This window comes from Sus scrofa, chromosome 17 (assembly GCF_000003025.6).
Source record: "Sus scrofa isolate TJ Tabasco breed Duroc chromosome 17, Sscrofa11.1, whole genome shotgun sequence".
Taxonomy (NCBI): domain Eukaryota; kingdom Metazoa; phylum Chordata; class Mammalia; order Artiodactyla; family Suidae; genus Sus; species Sus scrofa.
The window spans coordinates 30,422,935-30,439,557 of NC_010459.5; the positions used below are offsets into that span (position 1 = coordinate 30,422,935).

Consider the following 16,623-nt stretch of genomic DNA (forward strand, 5'->3'; position numbering starts at 1 on the left):
CAGGCTGAGCTGGACAGCATGTCACCAAAGGTGCCTCTGTTCCTGGGGGTCCTGTTGCTGGGGCCCCATGTCTGCAGCTGGAACTTCGAGAACGTTAGTAAAACCATGGACTACTTCAGCATCTGTGTGGAGTTTGCTGTGTTTCACTTCAACCAGCATCAGCCAGATGAGTACGCTTACAAGCTGCTGTGGGTGGGGAGGAGCCAGCGCAAGGTGAGGGGACGGGATTAGGGGAGGGGGGACAGGGCTCCCTCTCTGCCGCCCCACCTGCCCCCTGAAGCCGGGCCAGGAGGATGTGTCCTTGATCTGCAGGATAGAGAGAAGGATGTTTTGATTCAGTACATGAGGCTTGAAAAAACCCCATACTTCAGAAGGGCTCCAAGTTTCTGATGTGTTTTCTTAACATATGGAGCAGGGGGGAAGGAGAGGGAAGCAGAGGGACAGGTGAGGAGGGAACAGAGGGGAGCAGCGCCCACCTGAAGCCAGGAAGGGCAGGATCACAGAGCAGGGCTGACCTCAGGTCTCAGCTGCCAGTGATGCCAGCCTGGAGGCAGGTAGGCTTTGCCCTTGCCTGCGTGGCCACCATAGGTCCGGGCCTGGGCAGGAGACAGAGACGGTCAGGATGTGTTCTCGTGGAGCTGTTCTGCTGGTGAGGAGAGGCAGGCAGGCCCCCAAGCTGCTGGTGATACAGTGGATGAGAGGGATGAAAGCGGTCGGCGGAGGACCGCGGGGCCATGGCCGTCTTCAGAATGGACTCCTGCAGGTTTGCGGATGGGAGGGGCAGGCAGCCCAGAGAGGGCCCTGGACCAGGAGGAGCCCCACATGCCTAGCGGGGCCAGCCTGAGAGTCTGTGGGCCCATGTGGCAGAAAGGGAGACTCAGAAATGCAGGTATATGGGGGAGGGGCTGGAGCTGGGCTGTTACTCTTGGAGCAGTGGGAACTCGGGGGAAGAGCTTTGGCCTGCATCTCTCTGGATGTTGTGGGTGCAGTGGGTCCCCCCAGCCTGGGACCAGGGTACAGGAGCTGGGCCCTGGTTGCGGGGAGCCAGAAAAAGAGCCGGCTTCTGAGTCCACGTGGGGGTGGTTGTGCATGTGAGAGAGGAGAACAAGGCACGGATTCCGGGCCTCTGCCCCAAGCACGATGTGGACAGCTGGGGGAGGGCTGGGAGATGTGAAGGTGGCCCGGCAGAGCTACCAACGTCAGGGTCCCCAAGGCGGTCTGGAAGGTGATGAGGCTGTGGGTTCAAAGCATCGGGGGGCGGGGGGGGGGGCTTGAGGAGGAGGTTGTTAGCATCTGGTGGGAGAGAGCTTTCCCACCCCTGCCTCCTTCACTGGAATAACTGTTGTCCAGCCTTCGGAAGCCCAGGCCCAACCGCAGGCTCAAAGGCTAGCTCCAACCAGCCCCTGTCAGCAAGGCTCTGAGGTGAGGTCCCCTTCTGCACACACTCAAGAAGGGACTTGAGGGCAGCCCCCTGCATGCACAGATGGCCTGGCTTCCCTCTCCTGACCATCTTTCCCTGGGCTGCACCCCAGCCCTGCAGCCAGGGAGGCTGAAGGTCCCTTGCGCATCAATGTGGCCGCAGCTGCCCCCGCCCCAAGCCCATCCTACCCCAGGAAGTTGTGGCTGTGCAAGGGGCTGGGTGTGCCTGAGTGTGTGTGTGTGAGTGTGTGTGTGGCTGATGGCATCAGCTTCAGGGATTCCTGTGTCTGAGCGTGTGCATGAGTGTGAGCATGCATGTATGCACATGATGTGAGTGTGTGGCCGGTGGCATCAGCTGCGAGCTTCCGGGGTCCCTCAGGAAGGCAGCATGCTGGACGGTTCCAGGTCTGTGCAGTGGAGGTGAACCCCTCCCCGCTAGAGGTCTCTGGCTCCCTTCCTCTCCTAGTTGACTCCTTCCTGGGTTTTCAGGCCCCTCAAGCCGATAGGGATTCCTAAAGGGTCATAACCTCTTAGAGAAACCTGAAGACTACCTGGGCTGCACCTGGAGAAAGTTTGCAAGGGGAACCCTTGATGCTGCAGGGCCCACCCACCCCCAGGAGGGACAGCATGTCTAGCCCCCTCCCTGTCCTGGTTCAGCTCAGTGGATCAGCATCCCATCACCCTTTCTAGAAGGCGAGGTGCCTGTGTATTTGATGCCATGGAGGGTGGGGTCTCTGCTCACGGCTGCTGTGCCAGTTCTCTCAGCCTCGGGTCCCCCCCATCCGGGGATGTGCTCCCCCACCCCCCACCATTTACCGATGAGGTGGCTCCTAGGCACGAGCCATCAGGAGCGGTGGCCTGGGAGGGAAGGCAGGCTGGACCTGCAGTCCGGGACGTCTTTGTGTAAGAAAGGTGGAAAATTAAAATGAAATAGTAAAATAATAAATAAATTGAAAAATAAGAAAAATAGGAGAAGGGCATCTGGGGTCCCTGTTTATAAGCATGTGTGCATTTTCTATTTGATTCTGTGGTTTTCTTAATATTGCATAGTCAGTAGTTCATGGGCGTTTCCACATCTCTTCTTAACAGAAGTTCACGTGGATATATTTAATGGACCTGAAGCTGGGCCGCACGATTTGTAAAAAGCATGATGAAGACATTGACAACTGCCCCTTGCAAGAAGGCCCAGAAAAGAAAACGGTCTGAGAATAAAATCAACACAAAGCTTCACAAACCTTCTGAGAATGAAAAAGCATGTCACCGAGGGTCTGTGGGAAGGGGCTTGGAAGTTGTCAGGATGACCCCGGGGGGCTGAAGGCTGGGTCCGGGGCCCTCCCCCCAGACCCCAGCTCCCCAAACAGAGAGGCTCCTGGTACAGCAGCGAGTGGGGCCCTGTGCTCACAGCCTGGGGGGCCACCAGAGTCCCCCAGCCCCACCCCGTGCCCTTCCCCCTGGCTGGAACCTCCCCTGTCCGGCCTCCGGCTTCCTGAGACCTTGGGCGGCCCCTCCTTCTTGTGCTCTGATTCTTCTGGATGTGTGTGTGTGTGTGTGTGTGTGTGTGTGTGTGTGTGTGTGTGTGTACTTGCGAGCGCGCGTGCTTATGTTGCATTTGCTGGTCACCCACACTTCCCTCTGGTCTCCTGGGCAGCAAGGACAAGCCCCGGGCAGTCAGGCCTCTGTCACTATCCTAGGAACTGACCTTGGACTGAGACCCTGGGGAGGGGCCTCAGTCAGGGTGACGGTCTCAGTGGACTGGTGTCCCCTGACCCCACCCATGCGGGAGCCTCCTCTTGGGGTGCGTTTGTAGATGCTGCTGGGTAGGAGTGCCCTCTGAACCATCTCCTGGGCAGCCTGCTGGCTTCCCCAGAACTCCTGGGGCAGAGGCCCTTCAAGCAGCATCATGTGCCCCAGGGTGGTGGGCTCTGAGGGGCAGGTGGCAGCCCCACCAGGCACCCCTCCGGAGCCCTGTCCTCCATCATCCTGGGGGAGACTTGAGCTCCCAAGCCAGACCCTAGGCCATGGTTCAATTCTGCGTTTCTTTCTTCTTTAGTTTTAATGTGACTGGAGCTCCTCATAAGTCCTTGGTGCTCAGTACTCTATTGTCACATGGGTCTGATTTGATATCTTATGATTGCTTTTTTCAGGCGAAATGCACTTTCATTGTGGACGTACGACCATGGTATACCCAGTTCAACCTCCTGAACAGCACCTGTGAGCAGAAATAGGTGAAGACGCTCCCGACTTTCCCAGCAGATCCTCTTCCTCTGGAGACTGAGGGATGGAGTCCTAGGTCTGCATGGCCACAGGGACATTAAAGGCATCTTAGAGCATATTCTGGGTCCCTGTCAGTTTTGCGTTCTTCCAAAGGTTTATTTCCAGGATAAGCCATGGGGGATCTGTCACTGCTGTTCTCACCTGGGCTGCAGGTTCGGGGTGCTGAGTCAAAGTCCTCAGTTCATGGGAGGTATGGCCTTCCAGGTTCTTGCAGGGCCTCCATGCTTGGTGTGTGTACTCACTGATTCATTCATGTATTCTCCATTGGTTCATCATCCATCAATCCATCCATCCAAGCATGCAAGCATCCATCCATCCAACCACCCATCCATCCATTCATCCATTTATACACCCACCCATCCATCCATCCATGCATCTGTGCATCCACCCATCAATCTACCTACCCATCTGTCTATCCATGCATCCATCAAACCATGCATGCATCCACGCATCATTCATCCATCCAACCATACACGCATGTATCCATCCATTCAACCATCTGTCCATACATCCAACCATTCATCCAACCATCCATCCCTCCATCCACCCATCCACTCATCCATCCATCCATCCACACAAACATCCATCCATCCATGCATCCATCCATTCTTCCATTCCTTTGTTCGTTCATCCCCCAATCTCTTCAGACTCCCGTCCATTCCACTCACTGTCCATCTCTGTCCATCTCTGAGGCCAGACTTACAGTAGAGTGGCCCTGTGCTGTGAGGGGCGGAGCACTCCCAGGCACAGAGTGGGAGGTGGGTGACAGGATGACAGCAGGCTCTGTCCTCTGTGTACCCCCACCAAGGTCTCTGCCCCAGGGGCTGCCTGACTGACCAGAAAGTCTTCTCAGGGCTTCTGAGGATATCTCAGAAGATGGGCGCTCCAGTCACCACCTCCCCTCTGTTTCCCTGATGCTGGTATCCCCTACCTTGGCCCAGCCTGGCCTCTATGGCCATCAACAGGGATCACTAGCCCTGGGTACTGGTGGGTGCAGCCCTGGAGGGGTGGGAACTGGGGCAGAGAGGCCAAGGGGTGCTGTGGGAGAAGAAATTCAGAACGGAGGGGCTGAGGGGTCTGCCCTCCTCCCTTGAATTCTGGAAGTCAGCAGTCTGTCTGCTTCCTGGCCAATCTGTTCCCCTGAAGTTAGGTTCAAAAAGGTTGATAGGACAGAATTTCCCAAAACCCCTGGGACAGCTCCACTGGGCATGTCACATAGACAGTGGCCAGGGTACTTTGGCTCCTTGTCCAGTCTGGATGCAGTGTCTGGATACAAGTCGGGTTCGTTGGTATCAAATGAACACTCTGATGGTGGCATATACACACAGGAAGACCTTGTGGTCAGCAAAGCCAGCCTACTGCCCAGCCTTGTCATAGAGCTCTCAGTTCTGAGGGCCATTTTCCAGGCCCCGTGCTGGCCAAGGATAAGCAGACCCTTTCCTGAAGCCCAGTGGTCTCTGCTTGGGTAAGCATCTCCACTCAATGCCATTACCCATTAGCCTGGCACCCTGCTCTAGGTCACCATGCCAGTAATTTTCTACCTGGAAACGCCACTGGCTCCATCTTACCACCTGGTAGGGACCCACTCACCCCCATCTCTGCGACCTGACATCAGAAACACACAAAGGCCGCCCCAGGCGGCTGGCACCTGTGCCCGAGGTTGGCAAATGGTCTCTAAGGAAGCCAATATTCAGAGACAAAGAAGAGAGGGGCAGACGCATTAGGAAAAGTGGGTGCACCCTTAACAGAAGAAAAAAAAAAATACTGCATCCATGTGGAAACAGGCTTAACCTTGACCAGTTAGACAAATGGAAGAAACATAATCATCTCCCATCCAAATAGAAAAGAATAACTAGGCTGATGGCAAAGATAGGGAAGGATCATCACACTGCAGTCCGGGGACCAGCAGCATCTGTGCCACCTGGGAGCTGCTTAGAAATGCAGGGTCTTGGGCCCCGCCCCAGACCCACTGAGCCAGAACCTGCATTTTATCAAGACCCCATGTGGTTCACATGCACATTAATATTTAAGAAGTCCAAATGGGGAGTTAGACTGTGGCTCAGCAGTAACGAATCCGACCAGTATCCATGAGGATGTGGGTTTGACCCCTGACCTCACTCAGTGGGTTGAGGGATCCAGTGTTGCCATGGGCTGTGATGTAAGTTGCAGACATGGCTCGGATCCGATGTTGCTATGGCTGTGGCTGTGGCTGGCTGCTACAGCTCTGATTTGACCCCTAACCTTGGAACTTCCGTATGCCACAGATACAGCCCTGAAAAGACAAAAAAAAAAAAAAAAAAAAAAAAAAAAAAAAAAAGAAGAAGTACAAATGCAGAACATTGGTTCTCAAACTTGGCATATAGGAACCCCTGAGAACTTTTAAAAATGTTATTTCCTGGATTTTCTCCCAGATACTGATTTTACTATAGGGAGTAGCCCCGGAAACTCTTAAAATCCCCCTGGTATTTTTAACAGGCAGTAAAATTTAAAAATCATGACTATATTAGCATGAGCCCAGACCAACATAAGCTCAAACTGGGTGGGTCCACTTACATATGACTTTTCTGAATAAATATATATACGTACTATAAACGCATTTCCTCTTTTTTCTAATTTTCACCTTCATTTTTAAAGTGTAGTTGATTTACAGTGTTGTGCCAATTTCTCTGTACAGCAAAGTGACCCAGCCAAACACACACGCGCACACACACACACACACACACACACACACACATTCTATTTCTTATATTATCTTCATCATGGTCTATCCCAAGAGATTGGATATAGTTCCTCGTGCTATACAGTAGGAAGACTTCATTGCTTTTCCTTTCTAGTCTCTCTCTCTTTTTTTTTTTTTTTTTTCTCATTTTCAGGCCGCATCTGTGGCATGGGGAAGTTCCTAGGCTAGGGGTCAAATCAGAGCTGCAGCTGCTGGCCTATGCCCCGGTCACAGCAACGGGCTCCGAGCCACAACTGCAACCTGCACCACAGCTTGTGGCAATGCCAGATCCTCAACCCACTGAGCAAGGCCAAAGATCAAACCCGCATCTTCATGGATATGAGTCAGGTTCGTTAGCACTGAGCCACAGCGGGAACTCCCATTCTAATCTTTTTAATGAATTTCTTAACATTTTCTTTTTTCTAGCTTACATTACTGTGAGAGCAGTGGATGTGATCCATGCAAATACATGTTAGTCAATGGTTTATGTTACCAGTAAGGCTTCTGATCAATACTCAGCTATTAGCAGTTAAGTTCTGGGAGAGTCAAATACTATATATGTATTTTTGACTATGGGGGCTTGGCACCCCTCACCCCTGTGTTGTTCGAGGGTCAACTGTTGAGCAAGTGATCATCCATTGGCCAATTACACTAAATTTGCCCTCTAGTCTTTTATTATACAGAAATACTTGCATAATTTTACAAAGACATTGGGAAAGTATTGCCCATCACAGCCCCGTTCATAGCAACAGGAGATGAGAAACAACTAAACCTCCCTCGATGGTTAAACACCGCATGGAGCCTTCCCCCAGCAAAGGTTCCAGCCGCCCCCACGACATGCGCGGGGTTGTCGTTCCTATAAGTTCCTCTTTGTTGCCCAGTGATAGGAGCTGTCAACCTTCCCACTCTGGGGCCAATGCCCATCTCTCTGCCCCTCTAGGAACATGCTGGACCCTAATTTGGGACATTTACAGAGAAGCAGAATGTCCCAGAACCTTCAGTACCTGCTCCCCCTCCCACAAAGGTGCTGGCTTCATGGCAGGGTTGGCTGTGACCTGCACACCCTGGAGGGACAGGACAGTGACGGGGAGGTGCTGGGGTGCCAGCTGAGGGAGCTAGAAGCTAGGCATTGAGGAAGCTGGGGTCCTGGCATGGGGCTGGGCCAGGTACAGACCTGCAAGGGACCCTCCCCCCATCCCTGAGGGCAGGAGCAGGAAGTGCTGGCCTGCTGTGTGAGCTGCCAGGGACCAGAGCCCATGGCTGGCAGGGTCACAGGTGTGGGACTACATCACAAAGAGTGACCTCCTGCAGGAGGGAGACAGACCAGGGCCCAGGAGCGAGGAGTCTGCAGACCAGGGTGTGGATGCAGCTAGAAGTGAAGGTTGGAAAGAGAACCCTGGACTGGAGCAGAATCCGTGCCTGGCAGGAAGGGGCTGGAAAGAGTTCAGGGCAGCCCCACCCTTGGCAGCCACACCTCCTTGAGACAGAGCAACAGGAGTGGGTATTTTGTGCACAGGAAGGCATGGGCCTGCCAGGGCCCGGGGCTGTGGGGGATCTCTACTGGCTTCTCATGGGCACCACATCTCAGGTGACAAGGCAGCTGCATAAGGTGGCCCTGAGGTTGGATCTTGAGCCATCTGGGTTGAAGCTCCCGGGTAAGACCTCGGAACCTGTAGCATCAGCCAGGGCCACACATCCCACCCACAGCTCCAGCCCTGGGAGGATGAGGATGTCACCTGTGCCCTTGGATGGAGGGACCATGAGGAGGACCTGGGGGTCCTGCCTGCTGCTGCTCGCCATTCTGGTGGCCCTGGTGGATAGTACACCCCCAGACCAGAATACGGTCAAGGTGTTGAAGGAATTAAAGAACATCAGCGCCTCAGATGGCAACGTGAAGCAGTGCCTGTGGTTTGCCATGCGAGAGTACAACAAAGAGAGCGAGGACAAGTACATCTTCCGGGTGGTCAAGGTGGTGCGGGTGCAGCTGCAGGTAAAGGCGCTTTCTCCCACTTTGCGTATTTGCACCTGGTGGTAGAGAGGCCAGCCAGGCTGGGCAGGGGGCGTGGGAGGACCCCCAGTGCCCATCGATCCGAAACAGGCAAGCGCTGGACCCCAGCATAATTCTCTTCACCCCCAAACAGCAAACCACCCATTCATGATTCACGGTTGCGGAGGGTGGGTGACAATTGGAATGCCGTGAATACTTTGCAATAACGTGGCCCCGAGCGACATGCAATCTAGCCCCGTCCCGCGTATGTGGGGTTGCTATTGAACATGCAGGCTCATCAACATGCCTTCATTCTTTTAGTGAGGGGGTGTGTGGGAAGGGATGCAGGGAGGGGGCTGATGTGGCCAAGGAGCCTGTTTCCATCTGGCTCAGTGACATTCATCTGGGTCCAGGAGAGCCGAGTGCTCTGGAAGTACAAGGTCATGGTTTCAAGGAAGCTGCACGCCGGATGGAGCCTCCCCAGGGCAGCTCCAGGTGTGGGACAGCATGCGGGGGGCCTCACAGCCCAGCCCTAAAGATATGTCCGGATGGGAGGGGGTGGGGAAGGGACAGGAGCGAGGTGGGAGAGGACAGGAAGAGAGAATGAGGGTGAGAACCATTTTTTGAGGGTTTGCTCAAACTTTTAAAAAAGTCAAAGAAAGCTCTTTTTGAACAAAACTGCCCACTGCTACTCGGCAGGTGACGGATCTTCTGGAATACTTTATTGATGCTGAAATTGCCCGCACCAATTGCAGAAAGCTTCCCAACAGTGATGAAAACTGCGTCGTTAAGGAAACCTCCAAACTGGAAAAGGTCGGTGACAAACCAACTGTCTGTGACAGTCTTGGCTGCTCTGAGCCCCTGGCAGAACCTGGGGTACCCAGGCCCTCTCCCCGTGTTTAGCCACAGAGGGGGTCAGACCTGTGCCCTTCAGAACAGAGGGTGCAGGGCAGCCGTGGCCCAGGGACAGGATTCTTCAAGGTCACCTTTGCTGCAAAAGTGCCATGCCTCTGGGCTGCTGGTGCAGAAAACCAGCTGACATGAATCCAGGTGAATGAGGAGCTGTGGCCGGCCTTCCACGTGAAGGCACAGAAGGCAGAGTCCATCTGTTCCCGCAGTGGCTCGTCAGAACTGACTTGGCCCCTGGTGCCCCGGGTGCTGGAGAAAAAGCAGTGACCTGGCCTGGCAAGTGTCCCCACTCTCCCAGGCTCCGCCTGGGTTTCCAGGAAGGTCAGGGAACAGCCCCAAGGCTCCCTGTGAGGACTGGCCTGGCCCAGGGGCTTTTGGCCTCAAGCCTTTATCTCTGACTTGGGGTGTTGGTGCCCTGTGCTTATGCAAGGGCTTCCTGCAAAGCTGGGGAAGGGGTGGAGGCCCTGGTTCCTGCAGGTGGGCCCCTTCCTTCATGCCCGCAGCCTCCATGGGCACCACAGGGAATCACCTGGCGGCCTCCTTCCCCCCGGGTGGCGAGGTAGCACCTGCAGAGCCAGACCTGGTGGGTCTGGAGAGGGGACCAAGGACTGGCCTTCCGGAGTTCCCATCGTGGCTCAGTGGTTAATGAATCCGACTAGGAACTATGGAGTTTCGGGTTCGATCCCTGGCCTTGCTCAGGGGGTTAGGGATCTGGCATTGCCGTGAGCTGTGGTGTATGTCACAGACGTGGCTCGGATCCCTCGTTGCTGTGGCTGTGGCGTAGGCTGGCAGCTACAGCTCCAATTGGACCCCTAGCCCGGAAACCTCCATATGCTGTGGGTGCGGCCCTAGAAAAGGCAGAAAGACAAAAAACAAATAAATAAATAAATAAACAAATAAAAGAATTGGCCTTCCCAGCGAGCTCCCAGGGGCCAGGGCAGGGGTCCCATTCAGAATGAGAAACATGAGGGCCCACTAACAGGTGCCTGAAACAGCCTCTTTGAGCTCATGGCAAACACAGCCAAGCATTTCTAGTGGAGCCCATGCCGGTCACACCAAACCCTGAAGCAGTGAGCACATCTGATGCCACTGAGCCTTCGCACGGATTTTGTTTACCTTTCCCTGGTAGCTAGAAGCCTGGTTGGCTTCAATGGATATTTTCTTCCGGGCTCATTGTGGTTACAGGAAAATTTTTGCTTCCCACCTGTCTATAGAAAATATTAAAGAGAAGTAGGGAAACTTGTCTTCAAGGAGCTCATCCATTCTGTCTAACGTTTTCCATGGTCCATCTCGGTTTTAAGCACACATCCATCAATAATGAAAACTTTCTGCTGAAGAGGGGGTGCACTGGGCAGCCTGTCTTATTCCTGGTTTTAATGGGCTTGTTTTCCATATTTATACTTTATTACTAAGTATCGCTTAAGGGTGGACTTCTGAGATTCCTTCAACTCCCTCTGTACCAAGAGTTATTTTAAAAATTAAGAATGTTTTCTTCCATTAATTATTCTTTCAGCACCTCCCACGTGTGTGGAATAACCTTTCTCTTTGATGCATTTGTACAAAAAATTAAGACCACAGATTTGCTAATGTGGAGTCCTTCTCACGTGCCTGGAACATGGAGAGCGTGTCTTTTGATGGTTGTTCTATAACTTTATTTAAACCCTGAGAGTAGTTCTCATCTCACTGCCTAAAAGTGGTGACAGGGACATGGCGGCCAGCATGCAAGCTCATTGGAGGAATCTGCATCCTCAGCAAGGTTTCTAAACAGCTGCACACGGACCTGGCTCCTCTGAGCCCATCGGCATGGTTGAACCTGCTGTCACCACGCATTCCTGTCTCTTTTATGGCAAATTTCCGAGTCTCTTTGGGTGCCACTCTGTGGGCGCGCTTGTGCACGTTGATGGGTACTCTGCAGTCACTCTTATGATAAGACTTTCTTCTTATCATCTCTCTTTGCCAGAGCCATTGTGTGGGGCCCAAGCTGGATGGCAGGAGTGGCAGGTGGTGTCTGCACTTGTCTCAGAGTATAGAGGGGCGAAGGTGCCGCTTTTCACTTAGGAATTTTGCTCTTATGTATATTAAATATCCCCAACCTCCCCGGGTGTCAAGATTGACACGGAGCACTTGGTACACACACGAACACACACAAGCTCCCTGGCCTCATCCTAAACCCGCACAATGTCCAATACAGACACCTGAGACCCTTTGTGTCACTGGAACGTTTCAGATGCATGGCATTAGGGACAGCCATTGCTTAACACACACTTGCCTTTAATTTGCTTTTTTTTTTTTTTTTTTTTTTTAGGATATTCTATTTAGTAGGTAAGTTTGGGTTATAATTTATTTCTCAGTTATATTTTGGTTTCAGGATTTCTCTGGTCTGGTTTAATGAGAATGGGGCTTTCCATCTTTTTCTGTGATTGGATCAGTTCAAAGACCAAAGGAGCTTTGGGTTCCCAAGGTTTGATGTAATTCGCCCATAAAAAACCTCGACTTTGTATTTTTGTGGGTTTGTGGGGGAAGGAAGCATCCACAACCTTCCCTTCCCTGTGTCTAGGACTCCACAGAGACCCAACTCCCTTCTCTCTGACACCATTTGTCTCTCAGATCCTGCCCAGTATCTCCAGTCAATTGTTTAAGATGCTCTTTGCTATTTTTCCAGGATGACCCCTGTCTTCCCTCTGGCTCTCCTTCTCTCTACCCATTCGGTCTACCTACCATCTGCACATGGAATATTTTATTGTCAACTCAAGGGCATTTTGAAAAGGAGCAAGGGTCTTTAGAATAAAAGCTATGTGAGGCCCTAGAAGGCTCTAAATTGCTCTTCTCCTGACATATTCATTATTAGAACAAAGGGCATCTTTGTTTGTTCAGATGACATACACTTGTTTATACCTGGCATAGAATTGCTGTGTTTACATGAAGAAAACAACCAAAGGAATTAAAAACAAAATCAAGTTTATATCTGTCCTCCCACCAAAATACAACTATTTGTATGATTGTCTATCCTTGGGTGGTACAGGGACAGAGACCCCTCCAGGTAACTGCTGGTGGCCATAAGGGTCTGCAGCCTCCAGCCAGCAGGCTCCTGGGGACATTCCTTGACAGGTGATGACAGATTTTCCAGCATATTCCTAAGCTGACACCTAGCACCAGAGCCATTTTTTCCCCTCTTCTTTGGGTGCACTGCTGACTTTGACTGTTGTGGTGGTCTTTTTCAGAGGCAAATGTGCAACTTTTTGGTGGGCACGCTCCCCTGGAAGGGCAAGTTCATCATGATGAAGCAGCGGTGTGTGGAGGCCTAGGGGCTCTGGAGCCCCTGCCACGGTCCCCTCCTCTGTGAAAAGAGCAGCAGCTGTGACCTGTTACCAACACGCTTTCCTCCCGTGAGCCTCTCTGCCTGCTGCTTTGATTTCTAGTCTCCTGTTAGGTGGTAACGGAAGATGGGCACGTCCTAGTCCTCCTTCCTGGCCTCGAGGGAGGCTGCTTGCCTTTGGCCAGAACGATGGCCCAGATGGACCTTCAGACTCCACTCTGTCCTGCTGAAGCCCCCCATGGGCCCTGGACCCAAGTCCCATCTGCCTCGGTCCAGGACACAGGAGCACCGGGGCCTGGGAGGCCAGGACCAGACAAGCTGTGTAGCCTCCGAGGCTGCCCAGGCTCAGCACTGAGTTGATCATCTGCAGAACACACAAAAGGCAGAACATTCCATATCATTTTTTTTTTTTTTGTCTTTTTGCCATTTCTAGGGCCGCTCCAGCGGCATATGGAGGTTCCCAGGCCAGGGGTCTAATCGGAGCTGCAGCCACCGGCCTATGCCAGAGCCACAGCAACACAGGATCCAAGCTGCGTCTGCGACCTACACCACAGTTCATGGCAACGCCAGATCCTTAACCCACTGAGCAATGCCAGGGATCGAACCCTCAACCTCATGGTTCCTAGTCAGATTCGTTAACTACTGCACCATGACGGGAACTCCCAGGCAAGAATGTATTTGAGCACAAGGAAATAGGTCACCAAGCCCGGGTCAGGGGAGTGAGGGCAGGAGTGGGGTAGGCTTGGCACCACTCCCAGATGCCAGCATGTCTGAGCCCAGGCCACAGCCACCTTCCTCTTTAAAGGCCTCACTGTGTGATTCAGCCCTGTCGTCTCACTGTCACCTGGAGGCTGGAAAGCCTGCCTCTCTGAGCCAGGACATGGGAGGGGATGTTCTACAGGGAAGGGTGACATTCCAGCTCAGCTCTCAATGTTTGGACACTTAGGTCTGTGGGTCTCTGCTAGGGTAAGGCTGAGCAGCGGCCTTGGGGACAGTTGGGAGCACAGAACTGAGCCTTCGCCTCCCACGTCCCTGTGTGGACTTCGTCCCAGCAAAGACTTGAACAATGTTAGTTTCAAGGTAGCTTTTGTTCTTGAGCAGACACAATGTGTGGTTGTTGCAACTTTGATCAAAGTAGGTCAGGGACAGAACAGCCGACAAGGCTCTTGCCCAGAGAACAGAGGGTCCTTGGACGGGAAGCTAGGAAGGCCTGGGGTCTGGGTCTCCCACTCTCACCCGGACCCCTGGTGTGCCTGCCGCTTGTGCCTTTCCACCCCTGAGGACAGAAACGTGAGTCTCTAGGCCACTCCTGGGAAATGCACAGCCCAGGCAATGACCTCGTCCCCTGCCCCACGTGCCCACTGCCCCCACGGACACTGCAGCAACAGGCCACCCCCAATCTTTCCCACACAGTGGGCTCAGCCAGAGGTGGGCGCATGTGCAGTGTCCAACTGGCTGTGCTTCCAGAACCCTGCCTGCCCCTCCCTGCCGGGAACCCCGGGGCCCAAACCCTGGCCCCCGAATGCACACCTTCTCCAAGCACACACCCACCCTCACCTTGCAAAAGACAAAACATGAGTTTGGGACTATGCCTGCTGCCAGGATGGGCAGTAGAATTAGCTCCAACTCGCTCAGTGTTGCAACAACTTTAGCTACAAGAGAAGCCCAGAGCCAGGCTGCTGATAGAGAAAAGCCCCAAAGGGATAGGGGCTGGAGCTTTGAGATGAAAGTGGGTGATTTCTGCAGGACTTTTCCCAATTCAACAGCCCCTGGAGCAAGACTTAGGGCATTGCTGTAAGAAGAACCACACAATCAGAGTAACCCAGCTGGAATTCCCAGCACAAGGCCTAGCTCGGCACTTCCCCAAACTAGACCTGAGCCAGGAATCTGGTCCCAGGCGGTGCCCCTGCCCCCAGGAGTCCAGCTGGGCTGGGCACAGTCTTAGCTTCTGCTGCCCTTGCTCAGTGCTGGCCTTGGCAAGCAGCCAACCAACATGGACACAGGGGAGGTAACGGGGCCATTTCCCTTCCAGGCCCTTTGCTCTCAAGGGTGTTGGCTCTGTAACAGGCTCCCTGGGCTAGAGTTAGGGCCTCAACAATGCATCCTTTTGTGGGGCCTCTTTCTTGGAGAGCGCTTGGCCTCTCGGCCTCCAGGCAGACCCTCACTCCTGCAGGCGGGCTCAGCTCTAGGTGCACGGTGGAAAGCTTTGAGGGCTCAGAGTGGAGAGGCAGGAGCCTGGAGAGAAGGAGAAACAGATCGCTGAACAATTATTGCAGTAACGCTATCTGGCCCTGCAGCCTGACCAGCTCCAGAATTTCTGCTGAGGAGGCTTCAGCTATAGCAATCTAGGTGGAAGAGGAGTGGAGGGCTTGTCTGGACCTGCTTCCAAGAATGAGAAAGACCCAATTGTCCATATGAAGAAGTGGAGAAGGGAGTTCTTTTGGGGTGCAGCGGGTTAAGGACCCAGGGTTGTCACTGCAGTGGCTCAGGTCGCTGCTATGGCACAGGTTCAAATCCTGGCCCAGGGATCTTCCACGTGCCGCAGGTGAGGCTAAAAAAAAAAAAAAAAAAAAAAAAAAAAAGTGGGTCAGGTGCTGCTGACTGTGGATCGAGAGGGGGGCCCAGGCCCTCAGCTCACTCCCAGGCCCACCCAGCTTCTGACCTTGCCCAGTATCAGTGTGAGCCCCTTCCCCAAGGACAGCTTCAGGTGCAGGGGTGAGGCCCCCTCCACACCATGAACCCCCTGGGCACCCTGGCCTCCACGTCAACCCTGCCAAGGATGTTGGAACTGATCTGTGAGGACAAAGCTGGTGAAGACACCGTTGTGTTTGTTCCTCCTCGTTCCAGCAAAAGCCTGCTCCCTGCAGGATACAGTCTACCAAGGGAGTCACCTCAGACACCTCTGACCCAGCCAGGAAAAACCCCGTCCCCATCCGCTTTTGTGCTCCTAGGCACCCATATCGGTGGGATAAGAGCCTAGAGGCGGGATGTTGTGTTGAAGATGTTGCAACTTTTAAGTGTTTCACAGAGACCATTAAACCGCCCTGAACCAGAGGCTGGATTCCCACCACCCGTGCTGACCAAGGCGCCTTAAGCCCCATCATTGTATTTAACTGTGAGACACAGCGACACCTCACTTTTGGGTTAACGTGAATGTCTAGTGTTGAGGAGATTAAGCGTATTTTTCACCTAAGTGTTAGAGATATTTATATTTCTTTTTCTGTGATTTTTGTGTTGAAGACTTTTCTCCACGTTTCCTATTGGATGTCTGTCTTTTATTCTTTTATTCTTTTTTTTTTTTAAGGGCTGCACCCACAGCATATGGGGGTTTCCAGGCTAGGGGTGGCATCGGAGCTGTAGCCACAGCAACGCCAGAGCCAAGCCGCGTCTCTGAGCTCCGTCTACGGTGAGGCAGAATGATATAATTCGGTAGTTTAATGTAGGAACATGCACTACGACACATTCCTTGATTAACGTCCATGGTTTCAGATTTGTAAAAACTAATCAAGACAAACAGACCTTGCTTGTTGGAAGATTAACTATTGAAAGTACATTTGTTTTATGTCAAAGTGGGAATTAACCCCTGACCTATGCATTTGACTGTTAGCAAAAGGATGTAGAGTGGCGACTCTCTGTCTAGGGGAAAGAAGACTGAAAGGACTATAAAACTTATGAAGGAATTCCTGTTGTGGCGCAGTGGTTAAAGAATCCCACTAGGAACCATGATGTTGTGGGTTCGATCCCTGGCCTCGATCAGTGGGTTAAGGATCTGGTGTTGCTGTGAGCTGTTGTGTAGGTCGCAGATGCGGCTGGATCTCGCGTTGCTGTGGCTGTGGTGTAGGCTGGCAGCTACAGCTCTGATTAGACCCCTAGCCTGGGAACCTCCATATGCCATGGGAGTGGCTCAAGAAAAGGCAAAAAGACAAAAAAAAAAAAAAAAAAAAAAAAAACCACTTATGGAGCATACCCTAACTCTAAAGTCTCTATTGGACAAGGCCA

General features: G+C 52.9%; 2 protein-coding genes across 2 annotated transcripts; both read left to right on the forward strand.

Moving 5' to 3' along the window:
• LOC100515765 (probable cystatin-15) lies at positions 1–3,751 on the forward strand. Its single transcript, XM_003134301.4, has 3 exons — positions 1–213; positions 2,509–2,619; positions 3,564–3,751. The coding sequence occupies exons 1-3, from the start codon at positions 19–21 to the stop codon at positions 3,642–3,644; spliced, it is 387 nt and encodes a 128-aa protein (XP_003134349.1). The 5' UTR covers positions 1–18; the 3' UTR covers positions 3,645–3,751.
• Positions 7,764–12,678, forward strand: CST8 (cystatin 8). Its single transcript, XM_021078333.1, has 3 exons — positions 7,764–8,402; positions 9,099–9,212; positions 12,530–12,678. The coding sequence occupies exons 1-3, from the start codon at positions 7,776–7,778 to the stop codon at positions 12,611–12,613; spliced, it is 825 nt and encodes a 274-aa protein (XP_020933992.1). The 5' UTR covers positions 7,764–7,775; the 3' UTR covers positions 12,614–12,678.